Source organism: Engraulis encrasicolus, chromosome 20, assembly GCF_034702125.1.
Source record: "Engraulis encrasicolus isolate BLACKSEA-1 chromosome 20, IST_EnEncr_1.0, whole genome shotgun sequence".
Classification (NCBI taxonomy): domain Eukaryota; kingdom Metazoa; phylum Chordata; class Actinopteri; order Clupeiformes; family Engraulidae; genus Engraulis; species Engraulis encrasicolus.
Genome location: NC_085876.1, coordinates 49,123,248 through 49,142,295, shown reverse-complemented (window position 1 = coordinate 49,142,295; position 19,048 = coordinate 49,123,248). Strand labels below are relative to the sequence as shown.

The 19,048-nt window shown below is 43.8% G+C and overlaps 1 protein-coding gene across 1 annotated transcript in view; it reads left to right on the top strand.

The window, feature by feature from the left end:
• The window catches only part of dtnbp1b (dystrobrevin binding protein 1b), a 43,663-nt gene that overhangs the window by 22,701 nt on the left and 1,914 nt on the right, over window positions 1-19,048 (top strand). Inside the window, exons 2-3 of the mRNA XM_063185104.1 lie at window positions 12,780-12,953; window positions 17,142-17,285. Of these exons, the coding sequence (XP_063041174.1) occupies window positions 12,780-12,953; window positions 17,142-17,285 (318 nt within the window). The remainder of the gene's footprint in view (window positions 1-12,779; window positions 12,954-17,141; window positions 17,286-19,048) is intronic.

Here is a 19,048-nt window from a genome sequence, read left to right as displayed (position 1 = left end):
GACATGACCTGAACTAGGCGTTCTCTGATTGGGTGTTGTGTTCTTAGCGTTGCTAAGGCACACTCTTCCGTACTGGACCCTGGAATCCTGGTAAATTTGGCTTCAAAGCACTGAATGGAAAAGAACGTTGACTTGGCGTCCATCTACTGTCAATGGACGGAACCCATAAATGTAAAATGTTGACGTTCTGCTGATGTTGTGTCATGGGGCAGAGACAACGAGTAAGAAAAGGGGGGCAAGTGACAGGCTATAGCAAAGATTATTGACTGATATGAGAGAGAGAGAGAGAGAGAGAGAGAGAGAGAGAGAGAGAGAGAGGAGGAGGAGGAGAATAACGGTGTGGCCTTGGAATGAGCTCAGGCAGGAGGAGTGAATAAGAATGCTCGTCTCTCTGTTGCCTGGTTACCTGTTGACTGTTCTGCATTCTACATTCCACAGATATTCTTGGGAGTTGGGAGAACACATCACCATAACACAGGATGTACTGACTCTGTGGAAGCTAAGATGAGCCAAGGATGCATCCACAGTTTGTGTAGACGCTTTAAAGTTCATTTAGAACCAGGGCTCTAAATTATCACCAGCCAAGACAACCAGCCAAATGCTGGTGAAATTTCAGTTTGGCTGGTAGAAAAGACCAACGTACTAGCCACTTCCACTCATTAGTGAGTGTGTGTTTAGCTAGTAAGATTAATGTTGCCTTCACCAGCTCGGGACCTCTCGAGACAGCTGACGACACTGCTCACATGACAATCGAGTTCTGGAGTTTGGCGCATAAACGCCACAGACCCCGGAACAATCGGGAATCGTGCCTGTTTTGTTTTGGTCCTCTTTTCTTTTTTTCACCTCCACTTGAGCCTCCACATCCACGACATATCATTTTAGCTGAAGTAAGCTAAATTAAACAGTCAGAGACCAGCATTACTGACATATGTGCATCTGCAATTGAATGACATTAACTGGTGTTGTTGATAGTGATTACAAGATTATACAAACCCCAACTCCGATGAAGTTGGGACGTTTGGTAAACAGTGAATAAAATCAAAATGCTATCATTTTCAAAACATTCAATCTATTCATTAGATGGAGAATAGTGAAAAGACAACGTATTAAGTGTTAAAACCGAGAAAAAATATTGTTTTGGGGGACATATGTACTCATTTCTAATTTGATAAATCCAACACGTCTCAAAAGAGTTGGGACGGGGATCAGTGAAATTTAGTAAACATCCAAATAAGATAAAACAACAAAGAAGAACATTTCAAAATGAATTGTACTGACGGACAATATAGGTGTCCAGGTATAAGATCATCACAGAGAGGCTGAGTCACTCAGAATTAAAGATGCAAAGGGAATAATTACCATAGTTATTACATACATTTTTGAATTCCCTTTGATTTACCACGATTGAGTGTATATAAGACATATTTTTGTTAATAAAATCATTGTATAGGTTCATGACATCATGAAATATATATTGGCTGTAGTCTCACTCTAGCACTCCAGGAATTAGAGCTATTGAAAATTGACCATATTAAGAATGCTTAATGCATGAAAATGAGACAGGGGTGTAACATTCTCCTAATCACCTGAGCTCACTTGAAATAGACCCAGAAGACATGGGAAACTGTCCTTTGCTTACAGAAGTCAGCAGAAGTTGTAGAAGTCCATTCTTTTTGGCAATAATAGAGCATTGCACATCCTGTGCTACAGTGAAAATGGACCATCCAACTTGTGTTAGTGCTAGCTTCAAAAGTCAGCCTCCATGATGGCATGCGGGTGCAGTAGTGCATTGGTTAAGATGTTCTCACTCATCTTTAGAGTTAAATACAGTGCTGAATGGTATAAATGGGTTTTAAACAGCATGAAAAGCCACTCATGCATTATATTTTGAAGGGAGATCTTCGATTACTGCCACATAGTAAGGTCAAATTGCATTCTCTACTATGTTTTAACAGTTTGGCTCCATCATAAGGACCAGCAGGTGATAAAATGGTGGGTTTTTGGTCAAGACCTGTCACACTGTAAGCACTACAGAAAGGAAAACATTGCAAAACATGACAAGGAATACACCCACCATTTAAGCTGGTGAAATAATTTCCAAGATAGGAATTAACACTGTTTTTTATATAAAATCATCTCATCGGTTAATGTATTTAACTGTTAAGTGTTGTTTTTGTTTTTGTTTTTAGTCTTCCTCGACATTTGCTGCCATTTATTGTCCCCGTCCCAACTCTTTTGAGACGTGTTGGATTTATCAAATTAGAAATGAGTACATATGTCCCCCAAAACAATATTTTTTCTCGGTTTTAACACTTAATATGTTGTCTTTTCACTATTCTCCATCTAATGAATAGATTGAATGTTTTGAAAATGATAGCATTTTGATTTTATTCACTGTTTACCAAACGTCCCAACTTCATCAGAGTTGGGGTTTGTACNTTAGCATTTATGATACTGTTTACATGCCAGTTGCATGCATGGGCGCCATGTTGATGATGCGTGTGTCGTCACACAAAACTACGCTCGGGAACTCGTAGTTGTATACTTCCGCCTGAGATCAACCGCGTTAATTATCGATCTGACATTGCGTCACCAAATGTTCGCGGCCACTTTCCCGAGGTTTTAGGTCGGCTTTCTTTGGATTCTCGAGTTTTTGAACGAGCCATAACATCTACTAGCCATTTTGGCTAGTGATGAAAACAGTTAATTTAGAGCCCTGTTTAGAACGATTTTGCATATGCAATTATCTAGACATATTGTTGAAGGCTAAACTTCCTACAGACTGTTTGCCAAGACCAATGTAAATATCATTTCTGATATTCTGAAATCGGGAACTCCTCCCACTTTGTCAAGAAGCAAACAGCCAGTAGCAAACCAAGGGAGGTGGGTCAACAATGCCTTTTGGGAAATGTTAATTGTTATAATTGGTCAGACCAAGTCTCGAAGAGATTTGAAAGTCGATGATAATCAGGCTACTCCACTGTAGCTCCGTGTGGGTTTTTTCCATGCTAGTTGGTTCACATACACAAACACACACACACACACACACACACACACACACACACACACACACACACACACACACACACACACACACACACACACACACACACACACACACACACACACACACACAGGTTTGTAATGTAATAGTGGGTTTTTCCATGCTAGTTGGTTCTAGTTTTTCACAGTGTATATTGATCAGTGGAGACAGGCAGTGGATGACTCAGGCTGCTGCCCGCTTCACACACCCACGCTGCACACCACACGTGTGGCACGCTCGTATGCACATGCACACACACACGCACACACACGCACACACACACACACACACACACACACACACACACTTCACTCCACACGCTCGTATGCACATGCACACACACACACACACGTAGGCAAACACACACGCATGCACACATGCACAAACGCAAACACACGCACGCACACACAGAGGTGCAATCACGGATACACAAACAGCAAATGTGTATATGGACATACATGGCAAGGCAAGGCAAGTTTATTTATATAGCGCATTTCATACACAGGTGCAACTCAATGTGCTTCACAAAGTTAACAAATGTAAATGAAAGGAAACAGGGAAGAAAGAAGGAAATAAATTAGAGTCAACATGCACACATACAGTTGAGGACGATATTACTAGCCCCCCTCCTGAAATTAGACATATCTCTTCATTGATCATTGAGAATGATCATTATTAATAAATGTATGTTATTCTGGAAACGAATACACCATGGAGATAGTATCCAATAAGTTAAATTTGGACTTTTCTATTTTCACAATGAGTTTAAACAAAAAAGTGTAAAAATGGCAAGGACAAAATTATTAGCCCCCTTATCATTAATAGTCAATACAGTGCCATTTATGAAGAAAAATTGACACCAGGCACTTTGATTAGTTGTTAACTATGTTGGCACATGTCCTACCAGGGATTTTGGCCCATTTTTTTCATTGCAAATAGTTAAGCTGGTCCAAATTGCATGGATGTTGAGGATGGACATTCATTTTCAGCACTTTTCAAATACTATCTAAAGGATTGAGGTCTGAACCACTCCATGACCATGGTTTTAGTATCCTTGAAGAACATTTGAACTATTTTGGATGCAAGTTTTGGGTTATTATCTTATTGAAAGATCCAGTGAAGATCTTAACTCCCTCTATGAGCATATTTTTGCAAGGTCACTTTCCACATTCTATCATAATTTTCAGTTTTTATGGTGCCGTACACCCAAACAAGGTTTCCTGTGGCTGAGGCTGTCACAGAATGATGCATCCACCACCATGTTTAATTGTTGAAACCATCTTATAACGATTCAAGGCCTATCCCTTTCTTCACCTGACAGAAGCAGAATTCATGCATCAAAGCAGGTGCAATTGAATATCATCAGATGAAAGCAGAGACGTTCATAACTCATTTTTGACTTTCAAATGTTCACAGGCAAAGCTCAATAACACTCTGATATGCTCTGCCTTTAGTAAATGGGTTCTTCTGTGATGATGGCCCCAAAGCCCAATATGATGACAAGCCCTAACAACTGTCTTTCTTTGGGGGGAAAAAACCTCCAGGTGAGGCCAGGTCAATAACAATCATCTAGGCAGGTGTCCAATGCTTCTTTGGTCTAATGAGGCTAAGCAATTTCCACAGTTACACATAGTGGAAGGGCGTCAAGTTTAGTCTGTTATTCAGCCTCAGACACAGGGAGTCTGGGTCTGAATCTGGATTGCTGGGTCTTCCAACAACATTGTAACCCAAAGCATACATTTAGATTAGTTCAGAGGTTCTTCAAGGACACTAAAACCATGATATTGGAATCACCCGCTCATATTCCAGTCCTCAATCCCACTAAGAGTCTGTGGTTAATGTCTATGCTCAGCATTCATGCGATTTGGACCAGCTAGAACACTTTGCAGTGAAGAAATGGGCCAAAATCCCTAGTGGGGCACGAGCCAACCTAGGTAGCAACTTATCAGAGCCTGTTGTCAGTTTTGGTTCATAAATGGCGCCATATTGACTATTAATGATCAGGGGGCTAATAATTTTGTCCTTGTCATTTTTGCCCTTTTTTGTTTAAACTCATCATAACAATAGAAAAATCCAAATTCAACTCATTGAACATTATCTCCATCAGTGTATTTGTTTCCAGAATAACAGAAACTGTGAATAATGGTAATTCTTACTGAGAAATCAAGAGAAATGTCTAATTTCAGGAGGGGGGCTAATAATATCGTCCTCAACTGTACATGCATGCATTCATACATGCATGAATCAGACCCAGAGAGAGAGAGAGAGAGAGAGAGAGAGAGAGAGAGAGAGAGAGAGAGAGAGAGAGAGAGAGAGACAGAGACAGAGACAGAGAGAGAGAGAGATGCAGGGAGTGAGGAAGAGAAAAGAACACACATGAACAATGACACACAACTCTTGATTCTAGGGGCTTTGTTTCAGATCTAAATGACACACAGCAGTTTCACTGTATCATTGTATCACTGCTATTGTATCACTGCTATGCAATGCAGAATATGGTCTGAAAGGATTCACATCAAATTTGGAAAAGATTTGAAATGGACTACTGAAAAAACGTAATTCAATAACCATATGGGCACTTTTCATTTAAACCGATTAAATATAAGTGGTTTAAACTAACTGTTCACATGAGCAGGTTCCTCATTTAATTGGCCTATGAATGTTCTAACTAACACCTAATATATTCGGTTTAAAGATTTATGACTGATTATTTAAATGCAATTTTTTGTAAGTAAAGTAGTAAGTAAAGTTTCTTTTTATAGTGCCTTTCACAGACAAAATAGTCACAAAGTGCTTTACAAGTGTGCCTATATCAAAACACGAAAAGGCACACACACACACAGAATAAAACATAAAACATGCATGTAGATATAGAACCTTAAAAGAGCCATAAACGAAAAGAAAAGAAAGACATTCTAGGCTGTATTGTTAATGGTATACAGGTACCGTATAACATCCACAACTGTTGTGTGGATGTTGTGTATACATTATCAATATCTGATATAACCTTATAAATTACAGCTTGTTAGTGACTGATGTAAAAAAAAAAACACTTGCATCTTGTTTTTTGTCAGAATTTCTCATCTGTCCTCCCCACATCTGATTCCTCTCCTCCTTGTTCATTCTGACAGTGTTGCCAGATCCCGCCCAAAAGTTGCTCAAAAAACGCCTGGAGACACTAAAATCTGACCAATTTCAACAAATTGTATCGATTTCTATGGGCATAAAACTGCAGAAAAACTCAGCAAAATGGCTGTTTTTTGCTTTGTCTTTTTTACCGTTTTTACCTGCAGACGACTATCCCAAGCAGCACAATTGGGTGGGTAATCGCCAAATCTGGCAACACTGTCTGTGTACTCTGGATGAACTGGCTGCATGGATTACCCCGTGGGTTAGCTTCTCTTTCCCTTCATCCTCACCCTGTGGGTTAGCTTCTCTATCCCCTAAATCCATCCCTTCATCCTCACCCTGTGGGTTAGCTTCTCTATCCCTCTCTCCATCCCTTCATCCTCACCCCGTGGGTTAGCTTCTCTATCCCTCTCTCTATCCCTTCATCCTCACCCCTCGGGTTAGCTTCTCTATCCCTTCATCCTCACCCTGTGGGTTAGCTTCTCTATCCCTCTCTCCATCCCTTCATCCTCACCCTGTGGGTTAGCTTCTCTATCCCTCTCTCCATCCCTTCATCCTCACCCTGTGGGTTAGCTTCTCTATCCCCTAAATCCATCCCTTCATCCTCACCCCGTGGGTTAGCTTCTCTATCCCTCTCTCTATCCCTTCATCCTCACCCCTCGGGTTAGCTTCTTCATCCTCACCCCTCGGGTTAGCTTCTCTATCCCTTCATCCTCACCCTGTGGGTTAGCTTCTCTATCCCTTCATCCTCACCCTGTGGGTTAGCTTCTCTATCCCTCTCTCTATCCCTTCATCCGTCATTCTTTTTCTGTTCCTATTCTCTCCTCTCTGCGGCACAGCTGCAGGGCTGGACTGGTCATCTGGCATACAGGGTGCCGACAGTACTCAGGGTCCGATGGCATACAGGGTGTTTTCCCGGTGGGCTGGACTGGTCATCTGGCATACAGGGTGTTTTCCCGGTGGGTGAACAGTACTCGGGGGGGCTGATGCTGTTTGGTTGGTTTTTTTTGTTTGTTTGTTTTGGGTATTTTTTCCTCCTTAGAGACTAGATGTGGCAGCCCATATAGACAATGGGCTGTGCCAATCACAATATCAGAGAAAACAGGTGGGGCTGGCCGCCCTGCCGTGGCCAACCGGTAGGGCACTCACCTGCCATGCGGCTGACCTGGGTTCGATTCCCTTTTGCCGACCCCTCCCTGTCTCTTTTCCAATTCGCTTCCTGTCAACCTCTCACACTGTCCTATCAAATAAAGTCGAAAAAGACAAAAGAAAACTACTTTTAAAAAAGGTGGGGCTGTGTGAGGGGCCGGTATTTGCCCAAAATGTCTAGGTTGTTTTTGGTGCCAGTCCATCCCTGCTTACCTGTTATATCCCCTCTATCCAGCCACCAGGGCTGGGCTGGCCATAGGGCATACAGGGCAATTGCCCGGGGCACTCTCAATGATTTTGGTCTGTTCCTCCCCTCAATGCAGTGTGGTACAGTATTAGTCCTCATTCCACTAATAGCTGACCACTTCCAGTCAAATTTAAATATTAATTTTGGCTGTTGATCAAAATAGCTTACAATGTTGTCTCTCTCAATGCCTGACAGACCGGTTTTGACTGAAAATGCCCGGCGGTCAGCCTTTTCATCCCATTTCAGCCCTTCGATCCACTGTCTGCCTGCCTGTGTGTCTGTCGGTCTGTCTGTCTGTCTGCTCGTCTGTCAGCCAGTGTGTCTGGGTGTCTATCCAGTCTTCCTCTCTCCACTGACACTCAGTGTGAACTGGGTGATTATCGTGCAGGCTGTACTGTGGGTCACGCATCCATTGCAGTGTTAATTTTGTCAGCTTTTATTGATTTAGTCGTAGTCTTAGTCACAATGACGAAAATCAATTTTAGTCTTAGTCATATTTTAGTCATTGCCTTCCCAATTTAGTCTTAGTCTTAGTCTAAATGACGAAAATCAATTTTAGTCTTAGTCAATTTTTTGTAATTTTCGTCATTTTAGTCAACACTGTACATTACAGAACTTCTCCACACACTTAACATATATCATTGACTGTAGAGAATAAACCTTCTCAGCACACTGCTTCTCTCTTTAACATATATCACACTGTACAGAAAAAAACCTCTTCACACACTGGTTCTCTTTTTCTCTATTTTATTTAATACCAGTGTTAATTTCGTCAGCTTTTTAAAATTTAGTCTTAGTCTTAGTCACAATGACGAAAATCAATTTTAGTCTTAGTCATATTTTAGTCATTGCCTTCCCAATTTAGTCTTAGTCTTAGTCTAAATGACGAAAATCAAAAAAGGGCATTGACGAAATATTTTAGTCATAGTCATGGTTGACGAAATTAACACTGATCCATTGTAATCATCCAGCTGCCAGCCAGCCAGCCAGTCCATCTTGTTCTCTCTTTCCAGTCTTGATCTGTTTGAACTGCTCTTTCCCTGAACTGGTCTTTTTTCTATCCATCCATCCATCCATCCATCCATCCATCCATCCATCCATCCATCCATCCATCCATCCATCCATCCATCCATCCATCCATCCATCCTCTTCCCCTCTCCCCTGTTGAACTGGTCTTTCCCTTCATTCATCTGCCCATCCTACCCTCCTCTCTCTGCTGGGTATATAGGCTACTGGGCTACAGAGTAGTGATTATGCTTTCAGGGGGATATTTGGCAGACAAGCTCCCCACAGCACTGGCAATTCATCCATCCATCCAGTCCTCCTCTCTGCCCAGCCTGGGTGCACTGGGCTAGGTGGAATCATCAAATGCTTGCCCCCTCTCTGTCTGCCTGTCTGTTTGTCCATCCGTCCGTATATCCATCCATCCATCCATCCATCCATCCATCCATCCATCCATCCATCCATCCATCCATCCCTCCATCCATCTATCCATCCATCCGTCCTGCCCTCCTCTCTCCCCAGTATGGGTGAACTGGGCTGGGTGTGCTTTAGTGATATGAACAGATACCCCTCTCTCTGTCCGTCCATCCACCCATCCATCCATCCATCCATCCATCCATCCATCCATCCATCCATCTGGGTATAGTGATTATCTGCTTGCGGGGGGATATTGAGCAGCCAGGCAGGGGGCTGGGGGCTGCAGATGAGGGGGATGGGGGCCAGTGTTGCCAGATTGGGCTGTTTCCCGCCCAATTGGGCTGCTTAGGATGGCCATGTGTGGGTAAAAAATGGCATTTAGCAGAAAAAACCTGCCCAATTTTTCCCCATAGAAATCACTAGAATTGGGCAGGATTTTGTGCTTCTAGGTGGGTTTTGAGCATTTTTTTGGGGATGGAAATTATCAGCCTCGCATGGCAACCCTGCTGGGGGCTGCAACTGGGGCCAGATGTGCTCTGGGGACGCCTGGCTGAGGGCCCAGCCTTTGGTGCTCTGCTCTGCTCTGCTCTTCAAAGGAGTGTGTGAGGCTTTGTGTGTGTGTGTGTGTGTGTGTGTGTGTGTGTGTGTGTGTGTGTGTGTGTGTGTGTGTGTGTGTGTGTGTGTGTGTGTGTGTGTGTGTGTGTGTGTGTGTGTATTTGTGTGAGGCTTTGTGTGTGTGTGTGTGTGTGTGTGTGTGTGTGTGTGTGTGTGTGTGTGTGTGTGTGTGTGTGTGTGTGTGTGTGTGTGTGTGTGTGTGTATCAGAGACAGTGTGTCAGAGTCAGTGAGTGAAAGAGAGAGAGAGAGAGAGAGAGAGAGAGAGAGAGAGAGAGAGAGAGAGAGAGAGAGAGAGAGAGAGAGAGAGAGAGAGAGAGAGAGAGAGAGAGGAGAGAGAGAGAGAGAGAGAGAGAGAGAGAGAGAGAGGGAGGGAGAAAGAGAGAGAGAGCCTGGCAGGTGGTGAAACAATACAGGGTTTTTTATGCTCTTGTTGGGGTGCCAGAGAACAGAACAGAACAGTGTATAACAGCATCACATTTCAAACCTGGACATGTTCAATGCTCCGAGACAAATATAACAGCATCACATTTCAAACCTCGTAGCCTACTGTAGCCTATTCAATTCTCTAGAACAAACTCAAATTGGCCGAGGGCCAAAATCGAAATCTGGAGCGAAGTCCCGGGCCAAACTCAATATATATTTTTTACAAAAATGGACTGAAATTGCTCATGTTTAAACAGATTCCCATCATAGTTCAAATGTGCCTGCACATATTCTGTTGCATTTGAGTGTGAGTTGTTTCAATGGCCTGGGCCCACTCATATTCTTGTGATACGCATTTTCATGTTCAAATCTTAATACTACTGGTGTATGTTGGCCAACTGTAATGCACATTTGAAATGATCTTGCGGGCCAAATAAAATGGCTCCGCGGGCCAAATTTGGCCCCCGGGCCTGAGTTTGACACCCCTGCTCTGGAGATAAAAAGCCTACCGTATTTTAATACAATTGTACATTGTAAGCAGAGGGATATGTTTTGTTAACCCATTGATGCCTAAAGCACCTGCAAAAACGCCTGCTGAATGCCTAAGCCCTTGTTGGGAGAGTTGCCCTCAGCCTATAAACCTAAATATCTAAGCCTCTGATGCACAAAAACATGAAATTGAAAAAGTTGCATTTATTTTAAACCCTTACATCCCCATCTTGCATTAGAATGTGTTCATTCAGCTGTAACATCCCCACATTTTCATTAAAAAACTTCAAATCTCAAGAGCCTGAATGCAGCGTATATGTGTCTCCAGGCACCAAAGGTTAAACAACATATACGATAAGTCATCAGGCTAAAATGAGTGAAGTATTAAGGAATTTAAGTATAAGAACTGCTTGTAAGAACAACTGTAGTTAGAGATAGAAGATAGAAGAGATAGTTGGACACCATCTGACGACATCTGCTCCTGGCCAAAGGCAACGGCTACCTAATAAGGTAGCTGAGGAAGGCACCACTAGGTGTATGTAGCAAGTCGTTGTGACTGACTGGAATTAATGGTAATAGGAAGTGAATATTTTCTCTATTCTCCTTTTGGAGAATATATGGAAGAAAAATAAACAGACAGACAATGAAATGAATGACAGGAAAATGGAGGAATGTCATAATTGAAATAATATAAAATAAAAAAATATATTCCCCCCTGTAACCTTTGATAGAAACAAAGATATTATCACTGTAACTGCACAAGCACACACACACACACACGCACACGCACACGCACACGCACACGCACACACACACACACACACGCACACGCACACGCACACGCAAGCGCACGCACACGCAAGCGCACGCACACACGCACGCACACACACATCATAGGCACGCATACACGCACATGCACACGCACACACACACACACACACACACACACACACACACACACACACACACACACACACACACACACACACACACACACACACACACACACACACACACACACACACACTAATGTGAGTTGTATAGGTCTCTAATACAGCAGCCGTGATTGCCTTCAGATGCAATTTGTCCAAACAGTCACCTCCAACTCCCCACAAATTTGCCCTGGGTTACTTTCTCTTGCTCCTCAACATGACTGATTAGACAAGAAACACACACACACACACACACACACACACACACACACACACACACACACACACACACACACACACACACACACACACACACACACACACACACACACACACACACACACACACACACAGAAAGACAGAAAGAGAGGAGCAGACATACAGAGATTGCCACAGGGAGGGACGTGGTCTGCTGAACTGTCCGGACTAATCAGACAAACTTGAATCCCCGTCTGACTTCCCCCTAAAGAACAGAACTGAGGTGGAAAGCTCCTCTCCTCTCCCCTCTTCTCTTCTCTTCTCTTCTCTTCTCTTCTCTTCTCTTCTCTTCTCTTCTCTTCTCTTCTCTTCTCTCTTCTCCTCTCCTCTCCTCTCCTCTCCTCTCCTCTCTCCTCATCTCTTCTCTCCTCCTCTCTTCTCCTCTCCCCTCTTCTCTTCTCTTCTCCTCTCCCCTCTCCTCTGCCCTCCACTCCTCTCCTCTGCCCTCCTCCCCTCTCCTCTCCTCTCCTCTCCTCTCCCCTCTTTTCTTCTCTTCTCCTCTCCTCTCCTCTCCTCTCCTCTCCTCACCTTTCCTCTCCTCTCCTCTCCTCTCCTCTCCTCTCCCCTCTTCTCTTCTCTTCTCTTCTCCTCTCCCCTCTCCTCTGCCATCCCCTCCCCTCCCCTCCTCTCCCGACTACCAAGCCTTCATCAGTGCGTGGTTAAATGAGACTTAGTTTGTGAGTGCGGATTTTTCTTCTTTGAGTTGATGCCTTTTATCTTGCACCCAAAATCGTTCATTTTTTCCAAGAAGTTGAGCGCGTCCTCTGACAAAACTTGGATCAAATTTTTGCTAATTTAAAAAAAAAAAAAAGGTTTTTTTAGACATAACACAGTCTCTCTACCTCAATATAAGGTGAAAAAACTGGTGTAACAACAGCTATGTAATATCACGTATTTATCTACGTAATACGGATATAAATGTATAAAAAAATGAATGAATGAATGGATGAATGAACAAAAAAATCTTGTTTTGCAGGTACTGCATGTAAAATGAATTTTCTTAGAAATGTGATCCCTATGTCAACTTCACTCTTCATTTTTCTTTGTTTGTTCCTGTTTCTGATCCAATCACAGCGGAGCTGGACTCTGAGCATGCTCAGAGGGCCGTGGAGGCGGAGCATCAGCATCAGCATCAGCATCAGCAGCCAGTGAGGATGAAGGACAGGCAGCGCTTCTTTGAGGAGGCCTATCAACAGGATGTGGAGCAGTACCTGTCCACCGGGCTCCTGCAGATCACCGAGAGGAGAGGTGAGACACCAGCCGGAGAGATAGATAGATAGATAGATAGATAGATAGATAGATAGATAGATAGATAGATAGATAGATAGATAGATAGATAGATAGATAGATAGATAGATAGATAGATAGATAGATAGATAGATAGATAGATAGAACAATATCTGTCCACTGTCCTCCAGCAGATCACAGAGAGGAGAGGTGAGACACCAGCAGCAGCACTAACACAGAGTTGGCGTGGAACGTTGGTAAACCTCCCTCCGATAGCCTCATACAGTCTCGTGCCGTTGGGCCGAGAGACTAACATAATAGGATTCTATGGGCACCTAACATGACCAGGTTCCGGTCTGCCTAAAGGGGTGTGTCATAATGCTCCTAGCATGAATAGAACAGTCCTTAGGTCTGCCTAGGGCGGTGTTCATACATACCCGGGTATTCCCCTAACAAACGAAGGTTTTTCCTCTATAAACGAAGCTCCAAAAAAACTCCGGCAAAAGTGGAGATTTTTTTTAAAATCCTCGGTTAGCGTTTGTATATAAACAGAGATAAACGGAGACTTGGGGGGGGGGGGCAGGGGGGTCAACTTTATTAGGACAGGATAGTGAAGAGCAGGACAGAAAATGAGTGGGAGAGAGACGGGGAGGGGTCGGCAAAGGACCCGGCAGGGCCGGGAATCGAACCCGTGTCAGCCGCATGGCAGCCGAGTGCCCTACCGGATGGCCACGGCAGGGCCTTCTTTGCGAATATCACCAAAGAGTATCCAATAACAAGCTCCAAGTGAAATTAATAATTGGATACTCCCACGAAAAATGGGTGTTACTCACACTTCCAGGGGTGATAGTGAAAAAAAATCCTGAGCCTGAACTTTTTCCCCTGCTCTAACGACGACGACAAGATACTGCATAGTGATGTAACATAGGCCTATTTTGACACATTATTCAAACATTTAATAGCCTGTGTATGACCATTATTCAAGCCTGATCGTAGAAGAAAGCCCTGAACCTATAACACTTTCTGAGATAAGAATAACCTAATGGCTAATTACTATCAATGTTTTTATTTTTGCAAACTCTGTCAAGCCTGAAATCAGGCATGGAGCCTGAATACTATCAACCCTGCACTACCAAGACTAGAACACTTCACATTGAGAAACGCCCTCTGAGTGAAGTTCTGGGGCCTCATTATTTACATTGTTTTTTTGGAGTGTAGGACCAGGGGTCCGTTTCTCGAAAGCGTCTTTGCTATCGTCGTTAGCAAAGTCCTTCGTACGAGCGACTCAACTGCATCTTGACAGCGACGCTCACCACTAAATCCAAGGGAATGGTGTTAAGTCTTAAGATGGTCTTAAGACGGTCTAAAGACGGTTAGTAACGACAATAATCGAGAAACGGACCCCAGTTCTGTAATCTCTGTATATATTTATGTTCAGCAGGGGATGACTCCACTTTGATGTAACAAGTGAGAGTGAATGAGTGTCCAGAGTCAATCTGTGTTCTATTTTCCCCTCACTTACCCTGTAGCATGTTACTCACATGTTTGTCTCCACACATGAGTGAAATAGTATGTGTTCATGTGTGTTTGTGTGTTTGTGTGTGTGTGTGTGTCTGTGTGTGTGTCTGTGTGTGTGTGCGTGCGTGCGTGCGTGCGTGTGTGCACGTGCGTGAGAGAGAGAGAGAGAGAGAGAGAGAGAGAGAGAGAGAGAGAGAGAGAGAGAGAGAGAGAGAGAGAAGGAAGAAAGGAAGGGCACTAACTACTCCCCTCTCTCTCCTTCCTGCGTCTCCTGCTGTTCCATCACCTTGAGGTACGACACCCCCCCCCACACACACACACCCAGACCCCTTCCCCGTCCCCAACATCCCCTCACTTCTGAGGGCGCTTGTGTGCGTGCGTGCGTGCGTGCGTGCTTATGTGTGCGTGTGTGAGTGTGTTTGTGTGTACGTGCGTGCATGTGCGTGCTTACATGTGTACGTGTGTGCTTACGCGTGCGTGTGTGTGAGTGTGTGCGTGCTTACCTGTCCGTACTTACGTGTGTGTGTGTGTTCGTGCGTGCGTGTGAGTGATGGTGATGCATGCATGCAGCTACGCCTATGCACGGCTTAACCAACATGGCTGCAAGCTTTTGACTGTCAGCAAGCACAAGGGCTGAATAGTTCTTAACATGGACTTCCTTTTTGGGCCAAGGTCTTGTCCATAGGAGTACTAGCCTGCGGTCCGTATCTCGAAAGCGTCTTTGCTAACGACGGTAGCAACGTCCTTCGTAAGAGCGACTCAACTCTCTCTCGACAGCGACGCTCATCACTAAATCCAAGGGAATGGTAAGACGGTCTTAAGACGGTCTTAAGACGGTTAGCAACGTCAAGAATCGAGAAACGGACCCCTGATTACCATCGACTTTCAAATCTCCTCGAGACTCGGTCTGACCAAGAGCATAACAATTAACATTTCCCAAACGACATGGTTGACCCGCCTCCCTCGGTTTTCTAATGGTTGTATGCTTCCCGACAAAAGTGGCAGGGGTTCCCGGTTTTTCGGGAGCTCAGAAATTATATTATATTGCTCTTGGCCTGACTAGAAGCAACACTGAAGGTGTTGCGTCACTAGGAGGGCATGGACTGGCTATAGGAATATAGCATAGTGACCTAGATTTTATATAGGCCTACTGTATGTCAGGACTCCGCTGGCTTTGTGTTGCATTGTGGGTAATTGCTTTGCATTAGGACAGGGTGATTGACTGATGTACCTACGGTATGCACTGTAGTCTCTGTCTCTTGCGTCTGTACTCGTATGTCTGTATGTGCTATGTCTGATGATGTGTCTAATAATGTGACTGTTCGCTTCTACGCTTGTACTGTTTGAAGTGTCTGTGCCTTTTTTGCCAAGATCTTGTCTTAACCAATTTTTCGCTCATTGTAGGCCAAGGCTTCTGTGGCCCATGTTCACTTTTTTTCATCACCAGCCAATATGATTAGTAAATCCTAATCTTACTAACCAAATAAATACACAGTCTTTAATAGGTCAACATGGCTAGTACGTTGGTCTTTTCTACCAGCCAAACTGAAATTTCACCAGCATTTGGCTGGTTGGCTGGTGTTAATTTAGAGTCCTGCATGTAAATATGCAGGCTACAGTAAGTAACATACTGTTTGTCTACGGGGAAACTGATGTGTCTGTGTGCAGATGTAGGAAGAAGAGTCACCGGAGAATCTCAGATGTGTAAGATTATTGTGTGCTTTTATTTAGAGCTGTGTCAAATGAATGTTTCGACATCACCTGTTGATGTTAGAGTGGCACTGCTGTAAATAGAAAACATAAAATGATCTTCCACATCCGAGATGTGCCAACGACTCCCTTTCCTAATTTGAACTCAGTCCTTTCCTGTGGTGCACCAGACAGGGGAGCAAGGGGCACAAAGTAACGGGGGGAAAGATGTAACACATACTTTTTATCAAGGCGGACCAATCATTTTCTGCCTACTTCTGAAAACACGATTGTTTCAGTCAACAGAAGCCTTCGGAAAAGTTTCAAACGTTTTCGTTGAGATTTCATGGAGTTATTCCACAAAGTGTGTTTTAACACCCTGAAAATGTTTTTTTCCACGTCGCTTGTTTTTTGTTTACTGAAGCATGGGTGCAAGCTACCAAAACTATTCCGATATTGCTGGATATTGTGTTTTCTCAGCTACAAAATGATACCATGCTGAAGTTTGTTGCTACTTCGTAGCCAGTGTTAGGTTGACAACAACCATGGCTAAATAATGTAACTGCATTATATGTTAAGATATCAGCCCAAAAGCAAAAACTGTTACTTTGTTCCCCGCTCTCCCCTAGTGAAGTACAGGAGCATAATGTGAACAGAACAAAAAGATGTAGGTGAGAGGGCTTTAGCGTTCTTTTACTGTAAGTGGTGCAAAGGTGCTTTTTGGTTAACGCCGCTTGAAACAAGTTTTTAAAGACATCCAAGGCACTCGGCCTCTTATCAAAAAGCTTTAATCAAATCAAGTTATTTCATTTTAGAACACATTAAAAATTGTCAACATGTTTCACCTGTAATGGCCTTTATCACCTTTTTAAAGCACTGACGAAGGCCATCCAGGCACAGAATTTTAATGTGTTCTAAAAGGAACTAAAAAAGCTTTTTAACTAGGAGGATGAGTGCCGCGAGTGTCCTCTAAGGTGTGTTTGTCCTGTGGTATCATTTCAGAGCCAATAGGAAGCATGTCGTCCATGGAGGTGAACGTGGACATGCTGGAGCAGATGGAGCTGATCGACGTGTCGGATCACGAGCCGCTCGACGTCTTCCTCAACTCCGGCGGAGAGGACAACAGCGTCGCCTCCCCCATGCTAGGTACAGTGGAGCCTACTCTACATTAGCCAGGCTATGCCCTCCTAGTGACGCAACACCTTCGCTCAGGCCAGGAGCAACACAAATATCGTTTCTGAGCTCCGGAGAAATTGGGAACTCCTCCCATTTTGTCGGGAAGCAATCAACTTTGAGCAGCTCCAACAGCCCTAGGTAGAGGAGTATTCAAGGCAGTGACTTGTTTTAAGTAAGGGTTAACGTTCGGCGAGAAGGTCGCTACCGTGGAATAGCAGCACGACAGAGAGAATCTTTAGACCCCGACGCGGAGCGGAGGGGTCTTGTTCTCTCTGAAGTGCTGCTATTCCACAAAGCGACCGACTCGCCGAAAGTTAACCCGCTTATTATATGGATATACTTAAATGATTCACACATGCGGGGACATTTCTTTAGACCTATTTAATGTTAAGATTGTTGCTGCGCAAAACAAAACAGTACCGTTGTGGAACACCGCTAGGCAACAGCTAGGTAGGCTAGCCAGGACAACAGGTGTTGTCTATCACAGCAGCTGATTAGAGTGACAAAAGACCGGACCCCCTGCGGAGTGATATGAAACATTCGCTTTAGCCACTGACTTGTGTACAAGCCAGTGGCTTTAGCAGTGAACGTCTTGTTGCCATTGACAGCGGTAGCCAGGACAACGGGTGCTGTCTATCACAGCAGCTGATTAGAGTCTTGTTGAAAAGTCGCTTTAGCAGTGAAAAGTCTTGTTGCCATTGACAGCGGTCTGTTATAGACCAACCCGTCCGTTATCGAAAAATAACAGACGTCCGAACGTTGGGGAGCCCCGTTGAAATGAATGGAGCATTCGACAGATGACGTCACAACCATATAATAAGTAAGGGATAATTGACGACACGGTGTGCGTAGGCTATAACAGGAAAAATAATGCGGTCACGACGCGAAGCGGAGTGGCAGTTACACCTTGGTGTGCATTATTTTTCCTGTTATACGCACACCGTGAAGTCAATTATCCCGCTTATACCACGGTTGCCACACTGTCTGAAATTTATTTGAGGCATTATTTCGATGCTATAATGGCTAAAACAAAGGTTTTCTGTAGAACTAATTCCTTCCGCCACAAGAAGCTTCTTTTCATAACTTTCTGGCGAACTGCCGTTGCTAATTCTAAATTGAAGGTTGCTACGGCCAAGACACCGTTGATAGTTCTATCGCATTCGGTTGTCAAGTCAAGAGCCAGTCGTTAATTCTATCGCATTTGGTTGTCAAGTCGGTCGCCTCAATGTTCTACCCATTCGATATATGGGCGCGTCTGACTTGCCCACTAGACCATGCTACAGTTGGCATGATTCCTACACATGTACAGATCTCAATAGATTAAAAAAAATACCCCGCGCATCTTGGCGACATTCTAACTGCCTCACCTCGCCATTAACTTCATCAAAACAGGCACCTCGTCAATGTGCTCTCCTCCCATAGGAAACTCCCCTTGATTTATTTTCCACTGCGTTCCCATAGTTAAGCCTATTGATCCGAAAATATCCCACAGTTTTCACAAGTTACGCTACTCTCTCAACTGATAAACCATAGAGGTAGAAAATAACACTAGAGAGGACACAGCAATTTGCGACAGCACTGGGAAATGGCAGCTGGAGCTTCCCAACTTCCGTAGGTAGTGTAGGTACTTTCAGGCAATGCAAGTCAATGGAGAACACGCCCGCCCCTGTCAAGAAATTAACTAAAACTGTGTAAATATGAAGTAACACTTTAATCAAAGACCAGATTTGAAA